Raw genomic sequence first — 20214 nt, 5'->3', positions numbered from 1 at the left:
AAGGAGACACAGAATCCGAAGCAGGCTCCAGGCTCTGTGCTGTCAGCACAGAGCCCAACGCGGGGCTCGAACTCACGGACTGTGAGATCATGGCCTGAGCGGAAGTCGGATGCCTAACCGACTAAGCCACCCAGGCGCCCCTCTTTGAGTGACAACTTATTGGCAGAAAGGGGTGGGGCCTGTGGCGCCCAGAAGCGGCTTGAACTCTTGAGAGGCGGGCTGGGCCTTAGCCAATGGGCCGAGGGGGTGGAAAAGGAGGTGGGGCTTCTCCTGGCCAATCGGCGGGCGCGCCCTCGTTGCCGCTCTATGCCGCTCCGCCCAGGCTCGCTGGTCCCAGAAGGCGCCGGGTTTCCCAAGATGGCGGCCGACGTGTCCGTTACTCACCGGCCCCCGCTGAGCCCGGAGACAGGGGCCGAGGTTGAAGCTGACGATGTCGCGGAGCGCCGGGCACCCGAAGAAGAACTGCCGCCGCTAGATCCAGAGGAGATCCGGAAACGCCTAGAACATACCGAGCGCCAGTTCCGTAACCGCCGCAAGATACTGATCCGGGGCCTCCCGGGGGACGTGACCAACCAGGTATGGGGGGGGGGGGGGAGCGTGGCGGGAAATACCACCGTGCGCGTGCGCGGGGGTAACCGGGCGACACCAACACTGGGCTCCGTTGAGGGGCGTCGGCGGGAGAGTCCAAGCGCGGGATCTGTGCGGGTTCGGGAGAAACCAAGAGCAGGATGGGGGGGGCGGTGATGGAAGGAGAAACCAACTTTGGAGTGAGGGAGGACGTTGCTAGGGGCGACCACGGGCTTGGACGAAACCAAGTTATCTCAGAGGACAGGGAATGGAAGGGGGCGGGCAACTTTGGCCTTGTTGGGAATTGTGAATGGGCTGCTATAGTGGGGCCGTGGAAGTAGGGATGGCAGTTGGTCCTTCCTCTGATTGTGTTTTTCCCCACCCCCTCTACCTTGGGGTGGCGGGACCTCGTATCCAGAAGTTTCAGGGTTGGCTAGAGTAAGCCTTTCCGTAGCACGCGTTTATCGACTCCTCCGAGAGATCCGGAAGTTGTAGTCGTTTCTGGGGTCTTTTCTTCCCCAAAGCCCCTGGATTAATTTGGAAAAATAGAGACTCCTGTCCCCAGCTCAAAGACCTGCAGGAAAGGGGGGGGCCACTGTTCTTTGCCCCCCACCTCACACTAATCTGGCCCGAGGTGCCCTTCTTTTGGGGCCTACATGGGGCAGGGCTTCCCAGTGCTCTTTGGACCCAAGGAGATTGCATCTAGTCGGCCCTGCCCTGCTGCACCGCAGTGGGATGGGTTCCTTCTCCCTGCTGCTGAAAAATCTCTGCTCTCTGACCCACCCGCACATCTGCCACTGACTCTCCGTGCCCGTGCCCGTAGGTAGGCACATGGCTGGTGGAGTCCCAGAAGGGAAGGGGTGTGACTTGGCGACAGACCTAGGTCAGGTGCCACTAAGCATGGTCTAGTTTTTTTCTAGAGCTGGTCCTCCTAGTGCTTACCGTCTCTCCGGTGAGAACACTTTATCTCCTGCGGGGTGCACAGTGTGTCTGGTATTAGCTGGCTCAGAGCTTGCCCTCAATGTTGGTTTGCAAGAAGGCCAGCCCTGTCAGCCCGAGGGAATTGGGAGGCAGGTGAAGGCATGCAGTGTGGGCTTATTAAGCACACAGGGTCCCCAGTCAGGTACCCCTGGGTGGCATTCCCTCTGCTGCCCTGACCAACTGCATGACTTTGGACATGTTCCTTCGCCTCTCTGAGCCTCAGCTTTTTTTTTCATCTACAAAATGGGCTAATGCGTAATTTGTCCAGTTGTCGGAAAGAGTCAGACTTGCAAACTGAAGTTCAGATGGGTTGAAATTATTTCCCTAAGGGGCATACCGCAGAGCTGGGACTTGAACTCAGACCCAGCTTACTCTTCGGTGTGTTGTGTTAGTTCAAAGCTTGGAGTCTGCAGCTAGGCTCTGCATCCCAACTCTGCCAAGAGTGGCCTCAGTGTCCTTGGACAAGTAACTGATTTGAGCCTGTTTCCTCCTTTGTAAAACGGGTCTGGTAATTGATCTGCCTTCTTAGCTGGTCCATGTGGAGGTGGCACTGGGTGGCTCCCTTCAGCCCCTGGTGACTCCGTATCCTTTGGCTTCTTTCTCCGCAGGAAGTGCACGACCTGCTCAGCGACTATGAGCTCAAGTACTGTTTTGTGGACAAATACAAAGGGACAGGTTTGTGGGGCGTGTGGGTTGGGCTAGTGGCAGGAGGTGACAGCCCCTAAAGCTGGGAGGGTCCAGGCCCAGTGCTTCCTCTCTTGAACTTCAGGCCCAACCTTGTCCCCTAGGTCAGGGCAGGACAGACTGTTGTCCCAGTCTGTCTTTCATCCTGGGTACCCACTGTGGGGCAGCTTTGGTGTTCCTCCCCTGGGCTGCCCGACCTGGGCATTGGGCTCCCCACTCCCCGTGCCCATCCCTCCAGCCAGCCAGTCACCCAGGCCTGTCTGGCCTTCTCCTTCAAGCCCTCCAGAACAGTCGGTGCCCTTCCATCCCTCAGCTTCCTTCTGATCCGTACCTTCTCCATCTCTTCCAAACTGGCAGCTTCCTGCTGGCCTCTCTGCCTCCTTGACTTCAAGCCCCTGCTTGTCCTCCCCCAGTAGCCAGCTCTGATCTAGTTGCAAATCTGATCCAATCTGGTCCTAACCTTGATTATTCTTCTCTCTCCAAAACTCTCCGAGAGCCTTCTCCTGACTCTGCCTTGCAGGGATGTGCCCCAGCCTCACCAGCACCTCGGGCACCCATAAGGTTCCAGGCTTTTCCCTCTCCCAGTGTTCTTTTTTTTTTTTTTTTTTTTTTAATGTTTATTTATTTTTGAGAGAGAGAGAGACAGTGTGAGTGGGGGAGGGACAGAGAGAGAGGGAGACAGAATCTGAAGCAGGCTCCAGGCTCTGAGCTGTCAACACAGAGCCTGATGAGGGGCTTGAACCCACGAGTCGTGAGATCATGACCTGAGCCAACGTCAGATGCCCAACTGACCTGAGCCACCCAGGTTCCCCACCCTCTCCCAGTGTTCTTAGCTGTCCCTTCTGCCATCTTCACAGTGCCCTGAACACCACACCCGTCATGGCACTGTCACCCTGGACCATTGTCACTTTCTCACTCACCTGCCTCCCACACCGAGTGGTTGGTTCCCTGAGAACAAAGATGGGTCTTGTCAGCCTTGGCACCCCCCCACCCCCACCTCCACCCCTTGCATGGGAAGCTCTCTGTGGATGTCTCTGCCTTAAACCTTCCAGGGTCTTTTCTTGCAATCTATTAAGATGGGTGAGAAGTAGCTGAGGACAAGTAACCCCTCGAGACTCACCTTGCAGCCTAGAGTAGTTAAGATCTTGGGCCCTGGAGACTAATGGACCTGGGTTCAAGTTCCGGTCTATCCTCACTCTGTGGCCACAGGCCAGTGATGTACCCTCCTGAGCCGCAGTTTTCTCACCAGCAGATTGGGCATGACCTGCTTGAGTTATTCATGAGGCCAAACACACTAGAATACCTAAAAAGCCTGACACCTAGTAGGTGCTTAGTAAAATATTGACAGGGGCAATGAGTCAGAAGTATTTACTGGGCATCTAATATGAGGATGTGCGAGGCATTGAGGATCCAGAAGTTAAATGACACTTTCATTCATAAAGTCTTCCAACAATGAGTGTTGAATGTCCTGTGCTGGGCACTGGGTACATAGCTGTTAACCAAACGGAGACAGTCTAGTCTGTGAAAAAGGCTGTTATTCAAACCGCTGCAAACGTGGAGGTGAAATGACCATTGGACCAGAAACTGCAGAGCCCTGTGAGAGCACAGAGCTGGGATCTGAAACAGGAACGGTCAGGGTAGGCTTTGTGGGGGAAGTGATGTTTGCAGGCCGACTGTAGGGTGGGTTGGAGTTAACCAGGTGAAGAATCCTGGAGGTCAGTGTTCCACGCTCAGGGAAGAGCTGGTGCAAAGGCCCGAGGCAGAGTGCGCGTGGCACAGTCCAGGAAGTAGCAGCAAGAGGTGGGAGAGGGCCAGCAAGGCCAGTGGGCCAGGCCACGCAGGAGCCACTGGCCCCTGCAGTGAGGTACCCCTGGGCACCGGCGTGGCATTATCTGATTATCCTTTTGAAAAGTTCCCTGTGGCTGCTGGGTGGAGAGAGCAAACCAGGAGTGGCAGTGGGGGCTGAGGCTGTGGCGGGTGACAGGGGCCTGGATTTGAGAGGTGTTGGTGGCCTGGAAAGGTGGTGAGGGAGGGGTGCAGAGCAGGGTTCTGGGGTCTGCCTGCCTGGGTTCAAGTCCGGACTCCTTCACTCGGGCAGGAGGCGCTGCTCTGGGCCTCTTTTCTTGCTGGCGAGATGGTGGCGGGCAGGAGTACGTTATTCTTATTTCACGTGAAGACACGGAGACCTCAGAGCCATTCAGGGGCTGGAGCGGAAACCCCGGCCCCAGTGACCACATGCTTTAGCACTCCCTTGTGTCACCTGAGTTAGCAAGTTTTTAGGACCCAGCCAGGCCCGCAGTAGGCGAGCACTGCTGTGGGTTGGGAGCGCGGACGAGGGGCAGGAAGCAGGCCTCACGGAGGCAGGAGACGCCTGTAGCAGTCGTTAAGGCTGGCAACCGTCCCATCCGGCTGGTGCCTGAAATGTCCCGGTTGTTGGATACCCCAAAGTCACACGAGGAGGCTTAAAGGGAGGTGGCGGGCGGCCCCGGGGTGAAGGGTCGGCCTCCGCTGACCCCCGCCCTCCTCCCCCTCCCGCTGCAGCCTTCGTGACCCTGCTGAACGGGGAGCAGGCCGAGGCTGCCATCAGCGCCTTCCACCAGAGCCGCCTGCGGGAGCGGGAGCTGTCGGTGCAGCTGCAGCCCACGGACGCCCTGCTGTGCGTGGCCAACCTGCCCCCCAGCTTCACCCAGCAGCAGTTCGAGGAGCTGGTGCGGCCCTTCGGCAGCCTGGAGCGCTGCTTTCTGGTCTACAGCGAGCGCACCGGCCACTCCAAGGGCTACGGCTTCGCCGAGTACATGAAGAAGGACTCGGCCGCCCGTGCCAAGTCGGACCTGCTGGGCAAGCCGCTGGGCCCGCGCACCCTCTACGTGCACTGGACAGACGCGGGGCAGCTGACGCCCGTCCTGCTCCACTCCCGCTGCCTCTGTGTTGACCGCCTGCCCCCTGGCTTCAGCGACGTGGACGCCCTGCGTCGGGCGCTGTCGGCGGTCCACACGCCCACCTTCTGCCAGGTGAGCCCTGCGCCCAGTGCAGGGGCCAGCGCACCTCAGAGGGGCCCTTTGAAGTCACCTGCCTTTCCTAATCTCCCGGGTCCCTTTTAGTAAGACAGCGGCAGTGCAACTTTGAATGGGGTTCTTGTTTGAAAAGCCACGTGGTATAGGGGATGACAGCCCAGCTAGGAGCCAGATGGCTGGGGTTCAAATCCCTGCGAACCCTTTAGCGACTTGCTTAATCTCGTGGCCTCGGTACCCCTATAACACGCAGGTGAGACCACCTTGGTGAAAGCTCAGCGCGAGGCTCGCTCGCCTCTCGCTCTCGTGTTGATCAGGTTTGTCGAGTGCCTGCTGGCTCCCAGGCCTGGCACGAAGGAGGCGGCTCAAGAGAAGCCCACGGTCCGTGTAAGCCTTGAGGTCAGGAAGTTGGGTTTGGTTGGATTCCAGCCATGCTCTGTGGCTCTGGGCAGTCACTCACTCACTCTGAGTCTTGGTTTCCCTCCTCCGTAAGAAAGGAGTCGATACTCACACATCACGTTGGCCAAATGGTCTCTGGTTCATTCGAGTCACATTTGTCATGCGCTTCTGTGTGTGCGGCACGAGCCCCGGGACGGGCACAGTGTGGGGAGAACGGGCCAGGCCCGGTTCTCAGCCGGCAGATAGTCTCGCCCGCAGACCCCCAGCAGGGACATTCCTTCAGCACCCACCGAGCACATTCCTTGGAGTCCCCTCATCCTGATACACCCCAGAGAAGCAGGTGATATCCCCATTTTCAGGGGGCGCAAAGAATTCAAGCGCCCTGCCGAGGGCTGGACAGCCAGGGCATGGCAGGGCCGGGATCGGAGTGCCGTGGCCTGGCTCCAGAGCCCCAGGCCGGCGTGGTGGAGGCTGGTATATGGCTCTGACCCCGGTTCTGTGGCCACGGGTGGGTCCTGTTTCCCTTGTGTAAAGGGAGTGTTGGGCCTGGGGACTTCGACATCTTAGGAACCCCTCTCCTTGCTCCCTTTGCATTCGGTCATGCTGCTGCTTTCCGTTGGGGATCTACTGTGTGCTTGTCCCTGGGTAGGCCTCCTGCCGTGTGCTAGGCTCTCTGGTGGGGCTCAGGACAGATGACTTAGCTTGACAGCGACATCCTCTCTTGGAGGTAGGACAGCAGGGCCACGACCACCACCAAGTTCTCACTCTGAGCCTCAGGTTCCCCATCCGGAAATGGGGCTGACAGTGTTTGGTGATTGGGTTGTTGTGACTGGCTGCTTGTTCCTTCTTCCACTTACAGTAGGTGTCCTGGTTGAATGGAGGACAGGCCCAGGTGTCAGGCACATTGCAGTTGGAGCCTTAATCTCCCTAGGTGGGAGCCACGAAGCCTTGGTTGCCCTCTGACCCCTCTCTCTATTCATCTGTGAGACAGGGCATGTCGTGAGAAGGTGTGCATCTGGGCCTTGGTCAGAGGTGAAGGTGGAGTGCTCAGTCGAGGTGGGCTGATGGCTGGAGCCACCCTGTGCGGGCACTGAGCAGGTGCACACCTAGGGCACGACCTTTCTCTGTCACTGTGGAACAGCTTCCTGAATCCCCACAACCACCCTTTGAGGTGGGTTTGTTTGCTGGCCCCACCTTGCAGATGAAGAAAACAAGGCCCAGGGATGGGCATGTGCAGTGATAGGCCTGCCAGTAAGGTGGGCTGACCCTGGGGGGGGCAGGGAGCCCACATTCTTAAGGTGGTCACCCTCACCTCCCAGGAAGGCTGGATGCTGAGCTGGGAGTTTGCTGTCTTGCTGGGGAGTGTCATTTTCAACATAACCGAGATGTTGAAAGGAAATCCGTAGCTCACAGGCCAATTTACATCACATCTGATATGCTGATGCCATAAACATGAATAGAGCACATATCGTAAGACCTTGGGTGTTGTAAGAAGCCTTTCCCGTTTTATTTTTTTTTGTGAATGGGCAGTCCAGTCTTGTTTTGAAACTCAGCACGTCCAGAAAGGTCACTGGCAAAGTCTCCCTCCGGCCCCACAGCGCCTTTGCCTGCAGCCCCTGCTCAAACCAGTTTGTTGTGTCTCCTTCCAGGGTGATTTTATCACGCATTTCAAGCAGATGTTCATATGCCCTTGCGTTCCCCTTTCCCTGACCCAGATACTGCCATGGCTGCTTTGGTTTGGTTCTTACACGCTTTCTTGGACACATTTTCGTGTTTAGGCATGAGAGCTTTCTCATTCCTGTTGAGGCTGCGATATTTTCCATTTCGTGGGTTCTGCCGTCCTCTGTGGATGGACGTTGTCTTGGTTCCAAACCACACTGTGCATCACTGGGGACCAGGAGGAGCATTGTTGGCTCTTTTTTTTAATGTTTATTTATTTTTGAGAAAGAGAGAGAGAGAGCATGAGCAGCAGAGGGAAAGAGAGAGAGAGGGAGACACAGAATCCAGAGTAGGCCCCAGGCTCTGAGCTGTCAGCACACAGCCCGACGTGGGGCTCGAACCCACAAACCGGGAGATCATGACCTGAGCCGAAATCGGACACTTAACCGACTGAGCCATCCAGGGACCCCAGCACCATTGGTTCTTAAATGTCTTTTTTTTTTAATTATTATTTTTTTTATGTTTATTCATTTTTGAGAGAGAGAGAGAGCATGAGCAGGAGAGGGGTTGAGAGAGAGAGGGAGACACGGAATCTGAAGCAAGCTCCAGGCTCCGAGCTGTCAGCACAGAGCCCGACGTGGGGCTCAAACTCATGAACCGTGAGATCATGACCTAAGCTGAAACCAAGAGTAGGACGCTTAACTGACTGAGCCCCCCAGGCGCCCCGAGCATCATTGGTTCTTGAGACCGCCATAGCCACAGTGAGGCAGGTAGTCTCCTTAAGGCCATCAGCCTGGCCTCATCTGATGCCGGCTCCAACTCTGTGGCCTGAGCAAAAGGACTGCCCTTCTCTGAGCCTCAGTTTCCTCACCTGCTAAGTGGGCATGCTGACGGTGCCTGCCTCTGCGATGTGGTGAAACAGCTCCTGCAGCACCCAGCCCATGGGCGTGCAAGGTCCCACTGGGTGTCCTTCCAGTATCTGCTTGCTCTGGGACACCACCAGCCCACGATTCCGGCACCCACAATGCCCTGAAAACCCAGAGGTTTGCTCCCTGAGTTGGTGACAGGCTCTGACCTGACCTGACAAGGGGCCATCTGTGGCCTTTATCTTTGTGCCTTGCTGCAGAGTTATCTGTGTCTGATTCATGGGAGCCTCGACCCCACTGGGGGAGCGGACACGTGATATACAGCGCGGGCCGCATCCTCCTTTCTCCCAAACAGCGTTGATCCTGGAACACGTCTGGCCCCAGGGTCTGGATCGGGGGTGGTGGGCCTGAAGTACCAAAGGGCTGCCGTCAAGGGAGGTGGAGGGGCCTCCCTCCCTCCCGGCCCTGCCAGCCTGGAACCCGAGCTTGGAGCCACCTGCCTCACCCCCAGGCTGTGTGTCCTTCCCGGTCCCGGCTGCCGTGTCTTCAGCCTGAGGCTCGTGGTTGAGCAGCGCTTCGCAGCCACCCACCTCGTCTCCTGCCAGCGCATCCTCTTCCCAGCTCTATAACCCGAGCGTGCCATCCTGCCTCCCTGAGGCTGCCTGTGCTTGGCAGCCCCCATCAGGGCCCCCAAGTGGCGCTGACGAGAGCCCCAGGGGGCTTGACCCATGCGAGGCCAGGTCCCAGCTTTGCCCTCCCACCAGCTGTGTGACCTTGGGCACGTCGACCTATTTGAACCTCAGTTGTCTCCTCTGAAAAGTGGGTAGGGTGCGGCCTCCTAGGGCCATTGAGAAGATTCCATGAGCCAGTGCAGGAGCAGGGTTCGGAAGAGGGTAGGACCAAGAACCCACCCACTCTGGTGAGTTTGCTGTCATGATCCGGGTCTGGTCGCTGTGGTCACTCCGTGTGAGGGTGGCCACTGTCACTCGGGTGCTCACGTCTGCCTCCCCCTGCCCCACGCCCCCGCCAGCTGGCATATGGGCAGGATGGGCAGCTGAAGGGCTTCGCTGTGCTGGAGTACGAGACGGCAGAGATGGCTGAAGAGGCGCAGCAGCGGGCGGACGGCCTGGCACTGGGGGGCAGCCACCTGCGAGTCTCCTTCTGTGCCCCGGGGCCCCCTGGCCGCAGCATGCTGGCTGCGCTTATCGCCGCCCAGGCCACGGTGAGTGTGTGCCTGGGGACGGGTGCCCCTGGGGGGGGGGGGGGGAACCGGGGGGCGAGCCCTCCTCTCTGGGAAAGTCAGGGTGCCAGCTGGGCTCTGGGGGTGAGAGGGAGGGGCGAGCCGGCCTCCCCGTGGCCGGGTGGTGCCCTGAGCCGCTCTTCTGTTTCTCTCTGCAGGCCCTCAACCGGGGCAAAGGGCTCCTGCCCGAGCCCAACATCCTGCAGCTACTCAACAACCTGGGGCCCTCCGCCTCCCTCCAGCTGCTGCTGAACCCCCTGCTCCATGGCAATGCGGGGGGCAAGCAGGGTAAGGTGGGGCCAGGCAGAGTGGCGGCCGCGGTCCCCATCGCGCTCAGAACCCCAGCCCCCCCAGACCGTTTTCCCATCTGAGCTATCAGGGACTTGAACCCACGAGCAGGGGCTGGGGTGAGTGGAAGTCACCAGGGTGAGCTGGTGCCCTGAGCCCCTCACCGGGGCGAGTGAGGCAGGGTGGTGGGAAGGGGCCGGCCCGCCCCACAGCAGACTCCCTCTCCTGGGCCCCTTTTTTGGGCACGTCAGTTGCTTTCTGGGAGCTTCGGGCCCGGGGTTGCGCCTAACCGGGACAAAGGCTTCCATCCGTGGTCCACTCTTTACTTCCCGGTCTCCCCCAGGCCTGTTGGGCGCACCTCCAGCCGTGCCGCTCCTCAGCGGGCCGGCCCTGTCCACGGCACTGCTGCAGCTCGCCCTGAAGACCCAGGGTCAGAAGGTAAGTGCGTGCCCGGCCCGGGGCCCCCGGGACCTCCTCGTCCGCACGGACTCCCCAGCCCTTCATTTCTCCACCTCACGCCCTTCTCGCATCTGCCGGGGGGCTTGCCGTCGCTGGGGTGATGGGACATCTGGTCGTGTCTGTGGGGCTCAGTACGTGGCCTGGTCTGTCGCAGGGGCTCGGGACTCAGGAAGGGACTCAGTCTAGGGAGGAAAGTCCAGGCCTCGCGGGGGAGGAGTGCGGTCTCTCGCTCCCACATCCTCAGCGTGCATACAGGGGGACCCGTACAGACCAAGGCACACACAGATAGGTATACCGCGCATAGAAATACATACGCCACGTCACCACTCTCGGTGCACGTACGCAGAGACCCGTACGCGGGAGGCATGCGCACACGCCTGCAAACAGACCCGCCACACACGGACACACGTGCCGCTGACCTGTGTGTCAGGGCCACGTCAGTGACACGGGTGTGTCTGACAGTAACTGACGGGATTAGGGAATTAGGGGCTCACCCTTGCGTGGCTGGTACACACACTGTGTTGGACACTGTGCTTCCGTAATAATCAGGGGGGCTGGGTGTGGGCAGTGTGCCTAGGAAGGACTGTCCTGTGTCGGGGGACAGGCCCTGACGCGCTGAGCATATGGTGCACGCCCCCTGGGGCTCCCCGGGGTCTCAGATGGGCCCTGGCAGACAGGAGGCCCTCCGTCCCCATGGGACAGCTGGATGGGTGATGGCTGAGATGTCGCAGACACTGGGGGACGCTGTGCGCGTCTGCCCGTGACCGGCCGTGGCCTGCACTCTGGGTGTTGTGACTGTTGAGACCCTGGGTGCCACCTGTCTGCTGCCCGGGCCACCCTGGCCCATCTCCAGCTGATTGTGCTCTGTCTCCAGAAGCCTGGGATCCTGGGAGACTCTCCCCTGGGCACCCTTCAGCCTGGGGCCCAGCCGGCCAACCCCCTCCTCGGGGAGCTGTCTGCAGGTAACACAGACCCCCGCCTCTCCTCATCTTTCTGGGCCCCTTCCCACTTTCTCTTCCTGAGGCCCCTGTCCTCGCTGGGCCTGGGAAAATGACCTACTGTCTCTGGGTCTCAATAGTCCCATCCGTCCATTGGGCCCCCACCTCCCAGGGTGGCCGTGAGCATCCTGGGAGTTGATGTACTCAGAGGGGTCTGTTCATTGCCCAGCACGTACCTGCTGATCCTTGTCCAAGCTCACGGCCCCGGGAAGACAGGTCTAGTGTGGTTGGACACCAACACCTCCTTCTCTCTGTAGGGGGGGCTCTGCCCCCGGAGCTGCCACCCCGGCGAGGGAAGCCACCACCTCTGCTGCCGCCACTGCTTGGCCCCTCTGGGGGTGACCGGGAAGCCATAGGCCTGGGTCCCCCAGCAGCCCAGCTCACTCCACCCCCTGCCCCGGTGGGCCTCCGAGGCACTGGCCTTAGAAGCCTCCAGAAAGACAGTGGGCCTCTGCCACCGCCCCCTGGGGTAAGGCTCCTCCCCACATCCAGTACCATTCCAGCCTCCCCACCCCCCCCCAACCCCCCCGCAAGGTGCCGCCTGCCAGGGGCCCTCACGAACCCAGCCCTCCTGCTACAGGTCTCGCTGCTGGGGGAACCCCCAAAAGACTTCCGGATCCCCCTGAATCCCTACCTGAACCTACACAGCCTACTCCCAGCCAGCAACCTGGCGGGTAAGGAGGCTCGGGGCTGGGGAGGCACAGGGAGAAGCCGCCGCCCAGCTGAGGGCCACCTGCCTCACCCCCCAGCCCCCGGAGGCGGTGGCGGAGGTGGTGGCAGCAGCAAAGCCTTCCAGCTCAAGTCCCGCCTGCTCAGCCCTCTCGCCAGCTCCCGCCTGCCCCCTGAACCAGGGCTGCCCGACAGCTATGGTTTCGACTACCCCTCGGTGAGTACCCAGCTCCCATGTGGTCCGCCCTCCCGAGGGCCGCTGCCGTGGCCCCTTGTCCCCTTGATAGCAAGTCATTCTCCAAACGAGTATTTCGCTAATACTGACTGCCTGGCAAGCACAAGGGAGACAGAGAAGAATGTGCCAGACACTGTCCCTGCCCTGAGTCTCCTGTCTGTTTGTCTCTGCCCATCAGACCTGGTTCCTGTCTGTCTTTTTCTCCCCAGAGACTTTAGGCTGCACTTCCCCTTGGAGACCAGGATCAGTGTCTTGTCGGTCTCTGTCCTGCTCTCCCGTCCTTGATTCCTGTCTCTGTCACTGGAGAGCTGCTCCTTCTATGATTCCAACCTCCTCTAGCTCAGACGTTGCAGCCTGGCCACCTGTGTAACCCCTGTGTTACGTTACGTTTGGTCCACGTTGGGTTTTAAAAAATTTAACAGCTGAAATAAACGTCACTGCTGACATGTAGAAGAGTTCACACAACCCAGATCCCTCGCCGGCCTTGAAGAACTCCGAACACCTAGGTCCATGGGAGCCACATGCCTTCCCAGCAGCCATCTCTGGGGCCAGGGTGTCACCACTCCTGGCAATGGGGCATACTTTCTGTCTCACTGCAGCTGCCCCACCTGCAGTGGGAAGTTGCCCCCACACAGTAGAGCATGCCCCCTCTTGGCGGGGGCACTTCCCCAGTAACAGCTGTGCTGTGGGATTCAGCCAGGGGTGAGGTTGGTGCAGACTCCAACCCAGCGTGCTTCTCCCACTTTCATTCAGGACGTGGGACCTCGGCGGCTCTTCTCCCACCCACGGGAGCCAGCTCTAGGGCCCCACGGACCCAGCCGACACAAAGTAAGAGCTGCCCTGTCCATCTCCCCTCCTGGGTGTATCAGTTAGCCTGTGCTGCCTAACAAGCGGCCCCACCACTTTGTGGCTTAGAACACCAAACATTTTTTCTCACCATTCTTCCTGGTGTGTGTGTGGGGGGGGGGGGGGGTCTCTCCAGTCACATGACGTGACAGTCACATGACAGCACAGCTGGGGCTCAGCAGTCTGCAGTGGTTTTAGCCACATACCTTGCAGCAGAGGCCTCAGCTGCAGCGATTTATCTGCTGCATGTGGAGCCCATCCTCCAGCAGGCCACCCTGTGATGCTGTCCTGTGTGTGGTGGTGGTCCCGGGGTTCCCAAGAGGAAGGGAGGTTCCCAGAGGCCTTTACAGTCATGCTACTCTCCTGTTGGCCAAAGCTAGTCACGGGACAAAGCCCAGTGTCATTTGGGAGGGTCTGCAAAAGGGGTTGGATTCTTCAATAATCTGTCTCACTCAGCCCGACCCCCTCTCTGCAGATGTCACCCCCACCCAGTGGTTTTGGTGAACGGAGCGGCGGGGGCGGCGGGGGGCCCCTCTCCCACTTCTATTCGGGCTCGCCCACTTCCTACTTCACCAGTGGCCTGCAGGCTGGCCTCAAGCAGAGCCACCTTAACAAGGTGAGGAGCCTCCCCAGCTGAGGACAGGTCCCCAGGGACAGGCAGGATGCGGGAGGCCCTGTGACCCTTGGTGCCTGGGCCAAGCCTGGGGTGGTGACAGAGCAGGGGTCAGCTTTGCTCAGGGCCGGCCTGAAACAGGCTGTGCTCCCCACACCTGTGTGGCTCACACCTGGTATTGCCCAGCCTTCCTGGCCTCCTTTTACTCCGTCTCCGGTAGCCCACGGTGTGGGTGATGTTAGCCCCGGTTGACAGATGAAGAAACCGGCTCAGAGAGAAGTAATCTTCCCCCCCGTCTCCTAGCTAATGAGTGGCAGAGGCAGGATTTGAGCCCGAAACCCCTTGCCTTCGCCCTGGGGGCTGCTTCCTCTCCCACTCCATCTCTCTCCCATGTCTCCCAGGCGGTCGGCTCCTCTCCACTGGGCTCTGGAGAAGGGCTCCTGGGCCTCGGCCCTGGGCCCAACGGCCACAGCCACCTGTTGAAGGTATGGAGCTGGGGAGGGGCAACGGGAGCACGCGGGGCTGGGGAGCGGTGGCCCCCAGATGGCCCCTGACGTGCCACCCCCTCCCCTCTGTCTCTAGACTCCACTGGGTGGCCAGAAACGCAGCTTTGCCCACCTGCTGCCCTCGCCCGAGCCCAGTCCAGAAGGCAGCTACGTCGGCCAGCACTCCCAGGGCCTCGGCGGCCACTACGCAGACTCCTACCTGAAACGCAAGAGGATTTTCTAAGGGGCCGGCGCCAGAGATGCTCAAGGGCCTGCACCGAATTGCTTTTGGGTTTTCTGGTGTTCTGTTTGTGTTTCCCTCTCCCCCTTTCAGTAATAGAAAAATCTCTGAAAGACTTTGTTGACCAACCAGCCGGAACCCAAGGAGTGTGGGGGAGTCTGGGGGCCAGCTCCCGGCACGGAAACTCTACAGCCTTAAGAGAGAGGGGCCCTGGCCAGCTCTCTCTCCCCTCCCCTGTATCCGCCTGTGTCTGTCTCTCTGGGAGTCCTCTCCTGCCTCGTCACTCCTGTATCTTGGCCTTTCGAGTGCCTTGGAGGTTCCCCTGGCCTCCCGTGAGGATCAGAGACTGTCCCCCTTTTTTAACTTTGACGATTGACTTTTGTTTCCTTTTCTAATTTGTATTATTTTTTAAACAATCCAGGACGACCCCCAGCTCTGATTCCTTCAAGGTCCAGCCTGTCTGGGCCTTCATTCCACACTTTCGGTTTGAAATGGCTCAGCCCTTTTCCTGTCCTGTCTGCTGCAGGCATGGATGTGCCCTACCCCTGCCCGCCCACTCTGGCCTGTATTCCAGCTCGGGGTCCCCAGCCTCCTGCCACAGTTCCCTCACCTTCTGATGCCTTAAAGCCGGGTCCCAGGCCCTGCGGTCAGAGCCTCTTAGATGCCGAGCTCCGGAAGCTTGACTCAGGACCAAATGGCTCTGGCCTGGGGATTGGGCCCCTCTACCCAGAGTCCCCACTCTGGGGACAGTAAAAGGCCAAAGCCTTGGTTTTGGCAAACCAACTCATCATCCCTCCTGCCCAGGCCTAGGTGCAGAGACGGGTTTTCTCTGCCAGCTCAAACCAGTCCTGCTGTCAGTCTGTGGGAGTGGGGTATTGTGCATCTCACTGAGCCTCTGCTGTCTCCCCCCACCCCTCCCCACCCCACCCCCATGTTGAAGATGAGCTCCACCTCTCCATCCCCAGGCTAGATCACCTGGAGCTGGCCTCCCAGCCTCCTGTGGGCCCAGTGGGAGTCCAGCAACTTCAGGCGGATAAGCTCTGCCCTTGCCCAGCAGCAGGACCTTTGGGCCTGAGGAGAGCCTGGGCCCCTCCGCCTGGCCGGCTGGGCCACCAGCTTCTCTCCCCGGACTCTTGGGGGGGTCCACATCCACTCCAGGGGGGTGTCGTCTCCCCAGTCCTCTCTCACAGACTTTCCTTTGCTGAATTAAAGTTTGTAAGTAAATGGTTTTAAAGAAAGAGCTGGCTGGTTCTTGGGACAAACAGTGGGCCTGGGTGGGAGGTCAGGGATGGCCCCGCAGGACTTCTGTGTGGGTGAGCTAGCCTGGCGCCCTCCTACCTTGGCAGTTCCTTCCTGAAGCCCTTCCTCTCACGAGCCCCACGCAAACGACAGGGCTTATATTCGGGCAATTACGGGCGCTTTGGTCGCGCGGCTGCCACTGGGCATGCCCAGTCCCGGGTCACGTGATGTCTGTCATGGCCGCCTCCGTGGCTCGGGGAGGCGTGAGTGCTGGGCAGCTGCTGCGGGCGGCCAGGGGAGCCTGGTGGAGCCGGCCCGGAGGCAGTTGGGGGTCTGGGGAGGCGGCGGCGCCAGCGACAGCCAGAGGATTCCGAGCGACAGGTACCTGGGGCGCCTCGGGGGCTAGCGTTCATCCGTCGGACCCCCGCAAGGCGCCGCGGGGCCGCTCACCAAACCGTGTTTTTCAGGCTCGCACCCGGCGGGGGAGGAGGAAGCTGGCGGCCCCGAGCGGCCCGGGGACGTGTGAGTGTAGGGGGACAAGGCCCCCATTCTTTATCCCACGAGGTTCCTCCGGTCCCCACCTTGCCCTGCAGCCTCATCTCTGTCCCCTTCTACGTCGTCCTATTCCCCTGACCGTCAAGCCCCGCCCCAACCGTAGGTTCCACCTGGCCACCGCGTCCATCATCAAGTTTGGCATCTGCACCTCCATCTGTCCCCAGGGTGAACGTGGTGTTCGTAGACCGGTCAGGCCAACGGATTCCGGTGAGCGGCAGAGTGGGGGACAATGTTCTCCACTTGGCCCAGCGCCATGGAGTGGACCTGGAAGGTGGGAGCCCCGCACAGGGAATTGGGGAGGGCCTTATTCATTGTTTAAAAAGACCCGCAAATCAGATAGAGTTCTCCATTACTTAACCCTCCTGTGGCTTCCCATCAAACATGGTTAAAATCCAGATTCCTCACCAATGTCTCTGCCCAGCTCTAAATCTCTTCACTCACTCAGCAGTTATTTGCTGAGCATTTGTTAGAGGTTATTTACACCACTGCCCTCCAGGAGCTTGTATTCTCTTCCTCCTCCTTCTCTCTAGTCTAGACACACTGGCTTTCTTGCTGTTCCTCAAACAAAAAACCAAGTTCGTTCCTGCCTCGGGGCTTTTGCACTTGCTGCTCCAGACATCTGAAGTACTTTCCCACCAGATCTTCTGGCTCTCCATCTCATCCTTCAGGTCTCAATGTAAATGTCACCTTTCTGACAATCTCATCCCTTCATCCCAGTTAACGTCCCCATCCCCAGTCACACTAGGTTCTCAGTGTGCTTTATTGCCTCCGTAGCGCTTCTCATTGCTTTCCTTCCATTTTGTCGTCTGTCCTCAGAATGAGACCAGAAACCCTCTTTGCCACTTATCGGTGGCCCGTCACGGTATTTAGATGCAACAAGTATTAAATCAGTGTCTGTTGAATGAAAGATAATAATAGCAGACATTACCTTAAGCGTGTTAAATAGCTATTGACTTGATAAAATCTTTGTAACAACGCTACATAATAGGGGGGATTATCTCATTTTTTAGGTGAAAAAACTGAGCCCCAGGTTAAGTTGACACAGTCCAAGGTCAAGTAAGTGGCAAAACTAGATGCAAAGTCAGTTTATTTTAGCTGCTAATCTGTGCTGCTCTTCTGTGCATATTGAATACCTACTGTGTGCCAGGCAACAGTGTACAAAACAGATGAGGCCCCTGTTGTTTCACACCAGTTTCAACCTAACAGGGACAATGTTCTCACGAGTAGACATGTAATTATATCATGAGCAGCTGGAGAGGGCGGTCTGAAACAAAAATATACAGGGTTACTGGTTGGGTGAATATAATACAGAGCCTAAAGTATTGAATCATTACAGGGGGCGGAGATATTGGGGGGGGCTGGGCATGGCAGGCCTACTTCAAGTTCTGTTCTGGGATCCAGTCACCAGGAGACCAGGACAGAGATTGGAACATGAGTTTTCGAGGCAAGTGGCCTACGGTCAAATTTCACCTGTTACCGGCTGTATGACCCTGAGCCAGGGTCCTTAACATCTCTGGACCTCTGTTTCCTTCTCTATAATATGGGGTAATTTAGTTACTATGGGTTGCTATGGAGAATTACACAGATCTCGTAAGTAGTGCTTAATCCCTGGCCTGTGGTTAGTGCCCAGTGACTAGTTGGGACTGTTACGTTAGATAATCTCTCTCTCATGGGGTGAGGATGCTAATGAGGTGGGAAACAGGGCTGAGGAAGAGATCCCTGGGGACTACCTGGAGCTTCAAGGCCCGGACATTTTCTCCCTAGGAGATGGGGAGGGTGAGCTAAGCCACCAGGTCCCCCAAGGAGCTTCTTCCGGGTCAGGAGGCTGCCTTGCAGCTTCATCGTCATCATCCAACACGTCTGGAAGAGACAGAATTCTGTCCCGTTCACATAGAACACGTGTCTCTTGAGCATCCACAGCATGCCAGCCTCAGTGCCAAGTACACAGAGAGGAGGCCAGGTTGACGGAGCATGGGTAAACCCAGAGATTAAGGCGGTAACTTTAGACTGTGGTAAATGCCGTGCAGAAATTAGAGTCATCAAGGCCAGGGGGAAGGATAAGAAATCGGAGGTGGGGGAACTGGAAGACAGTGGAGTTGAGTCCCTGAAGCCAAGAAGGATCTAACCATGGAAAAAGTAGAGAGAAGAGCATTTCAGGGCAAGGGTACAGCAAGTGCAGAGGTCCCGTGGTGGGGGACGAGGTTGGCATGTTGGAGCTGAGCAGAGGGGCCGGTGTGGCTGATGTGGAATGAGGGAGAGATCGGGAGGATCTTAAGGACTGGTTTTATTCTGGCTATGAAAACCCTTTGGAGGGGTGCCTGGGTGGCTCAGTCAGTTAAGCGTCTGACTCTTGGTTTCGGTTCAGGTCATGGTCTCACGTTTGGGGGTTCAAGCCCCAAATCGGGCTCCGTGCTGACAGTGCGGGGCCTGCTTGGTATTCTCTCTCTCTCAAAATAAACTTTAACGTTTATTTATTTCAGAGAGAGAGAGAGAGAGAGAGAGAGAGAGAGAGAGAAACAGCGTGAGCAGGGGAAGGGCAGAGAGAGAGGGAAACACAGAATCCGAAGCACGCTCCAAGCTCCGAGCTGTCAGCATAGAGCCCGACGCAGGCCTCAAACTCATGAACCGGGAGATCATGGCTTGAGCTGAAGCTGGATGCTTAACTGACTGAACCACCCAGACACCCCACTCAAAGTAAACTTAAAAACAGAAAACAAAAGAAAGAAAGAAAACCCTTTGGAAGGTTTTAGGCCAGGAAGGACATTATCCTGAAGCACAGTTCTCAGTGATCAATCCAAAAGTTGGGAATGTGTCCAGGGAAAAGCAGGAAACCCCAGTTTCTGCGTCTTGCAACCCTGATATTCTGATCTCTTCTCCTGCCACACTAGGTGTGGAGTGAGCTGGTCCCATCTTTAGGAGCAAAGGAGAGATGGGAACACCCTTGCCTGGTGCGGCGAGAGGGTCCCAGCCAGGGCTTACAGGCTATGGGGACCCTGCCTGAGTTTTCACCTCTCAGCTACACTGAAGTCAAATCCATGTTCCTTCATGGTGCCAGGCACGTAGGCCACTGGGGAGTCCTTGGGGGACAGGACACCCCGGACGTCCCTTTGCAGGCCCATCCACAGTTCGGGAACGGCTAGCTGAGCGAATGACAGGGTGGGGGGGCCACACGGTGCGTGTGCAGAGGACGGAGAGAGGAGGGGCGTCTGGTGAAACAAACGGCCTCTCCTCCCTCATGCCTTCCACCGATGGGCACCTGCCTGACCCTGTCCCTCACCGGCTCGCCCCCACTTGTTGCCCCCAGGGGCCTGTGAAGCTTCCCTGGCGTGCTCCACCTGCCATGTGTACGTGAGCGAGGACCACCTGGACCTCCTGCCTCCTCCTGATGAGCGGTGAGCAGGCGGCCCCTCCCGGGCCTGCGCGGCAGGGCCCGGCCGCCGAGTCCGCGCCCCTGCTGCCCAGAGGCCCACCCGGGCGGCGGTGGAAGGCAGCCCCAGCTTCTCGCCCCCTCGCGGCCGCTGGCGGCGGCGCTGCCCCCTGACCATCCCCCCCTGGATTTGGGCAGCCTGCTCCTGCCCGCCCTTTGGGGCCCCCGCCAGCCAGACACCGTGCCCGCCGCTGACGGCTGTCCTCCTTGCTCCAGGGAGGACGACATGCTGGACATGGCCCCCCTCCTTCAGGAGAACTCCCGGCTGGGCTGCCAGATCGTGCTGACTCCCGAGCTGGAAGGGGCCGAATTCACCCTGCCGAAGATCACCAGGAACTTCTACGTGGACGGCCACGTCCCCAAGCCCCACTGACGCGGGCAGCCGTCGTGGCCCTCGGGGCCAGGACTGGAAGAGTAGCCAAGCCGCCCGCCCAGCCCAGAGCGTGGACAGGCCCGAGAGAGATGTTGGGAGCAGCCAGAAGCCCAAAGCCCCTGCTTCAGATCCCATGTCCAGGCTCTGGGTGGGGGGTGGGAGGGGCACCAGCCCCTGCCCGGGAGCCTCCCCCAAACTCGGGAGAATCAGTGTGTGGATGGGGTGGAATCTGACTGGAATGACAATAAAACTGTCTCACAGACCTCCAGCATCTTGAGTGTCCTCGGGGGCGGGCAGGCCTGGGGTCTAGGGCTGCATCTTCTTTACCTGGACCCCCAACTCTGCCCTCTCATAGCAGCGATGGGGCCGCGGGGGTGGG

At 58.8% G+C, this 20214-nt stretch overlaps 2 protein-coding genes across 6 annotated transcripts; both read left to right on the top strand.

Moving 5' to 3' along the window:
* Positions 1–316: 316 nt before the first annotated feature.
* Positions 317–15479, top strand: RAVER1 (ribonucleoprotein, PTB binding 1). 2 transcript variants are annotated; one of them, XM_053897501.1, is made up of 14 exons: positions 317–576; positions 2157–2223; positions 4774–5243; positions 9198–9389; positions 9566–9695; positions 10039–10133; positions 11029–11116; positions 11410–11621; positions 11733–11826; positions 11902–12038; positions 12810–12884; positions 13378–13518; positions 13917–14000; positions 14098–15479. In XM_053897501.1, the coding sequence occupies exons 1-14, from the start codon at positions 358–360 to the stop codon at positions 14242–14244; spliced, it is 2151 nt and encodes a 716-aa protein (XP_053753476.1). In that variant the 5' UTR covers positions 317–357; the 3' UTR covers positions 14245–15479. The 2 variants fall into 2 exon arrangements, with proteins under 2 accessions (XP_053753476.1, XP_053753475.1); XM_053897500.1 differs by having other exon boundaries at positions 11733–12038.
* A 28-nt stretch (positions 15480–15507) lies between these two features.
* FDX2 (ferredoxin 2) lies at positions 15508–20098 on the top strand. 4 transcript variants are annotated; one of them, XM_019427763.2, is made up of 6 exons: positions 15517–15861; positions 15948–16002; positions 16139–16306; positions 16566–16711; positions 19340–19427; positions 19679–20098. In XM_019427763.2, the coding sequence occupies exons 1-6, from the start codon at positions 15708–15710 to the stop codon at positions 19833–19835; spliced, it is 768 nt and encodes a 255-aa protein (XP_019283308.1). In that variant the 5' UTR covers positions 15517–15707; the 3' UTR covers positions 19836–20098. The 4 variants fall into 4 exon arrangements, with proteins under 4 accessions (XP_019283311.1, XP_019283308.1, XP_019283309.1 ...); XM_019427764.2 differs by having other exon boundaries at positions 15522–15861; positions 16200–16306; XM_019427765.2 differs by lacking the exon at positions 16566–16711 and having other exon boundaries at positions 15588–15861; positions 16200–16306.
* The last annotated feature ends 116 nt before the right edge of the window (positions 20099–20214 follow it).

The sequence above is a fragment of the Panthera pardus genome, unplaced genomic scaffold (assembly GCF_024362965.1).
Source record: "Panthera pardus isolate Hobbes unplaced genomic scaffold, ASM2436296v1 HiC_scaffold_8, whole genome shotgun sequence".
NCBI lineage: Eukaryota > Metazoa > Chordata > Mammalia > Carnivora > Felidae > Panthera > Panthera pardus.
The sequence above is the reverse complement of the archived record's forward strand: the minus strand, read 5'-3'. Positions and strand labels throughout refer to the sequence as shown.

What these genes read in the sequence shown, in the direction of transcription:
- FDX2 (XM_019427763.2), top strand. Translation starts at nt 15,708, where the DNA reads ATGTCTGTCATGGCCGCCTCCGTGGCTCGGGGAGGCGTGAGTGCTGGG. An exon ending in CAGAGGATTCCGAGCGACAG is followed by an intron (nt 15,862 to 15,947) that starts GTACCTGGGGCG and finishes CGTGTTTTTCAG; the next exon opens with GCTCGCACCCGGCGGGGGAG. An exon ending in CCATGGAGTGGACCTGGAAG is followed by an intron (nt 16,307 to 16,565) that starts GTGGGAGCCCCG and finishes CCTTCTCTCTAG; the next exon opens with TCTAGACACACTGGCTTTCT.
- RAVER1 (XM_053897500.1), top strand. Translation starts at nt 358, where the DNA reads ATGGCGGCCGACGTGTCCGTTACTCACCGGCCCCCGCTGAGCCCGGAG. An exon ending in CGGGGGACGTGACCAACCAG is followed by an intron (nt 577 to 2,156) that starts GTATGGGGGGGG and finishes CTTTCTCCGCAG; the next exon opens with GAAGTGCACGACCTGCTCAG. An exon ending in TTATCGCCGCCCAGGCCACG is followed by an intron (nt 9,390 to 9,565) that starts GTGAGTGTGTGC and finishes TTCTCTCTGCAG; the next exon opens with GCCCTCAACCGGGGCAAAGG.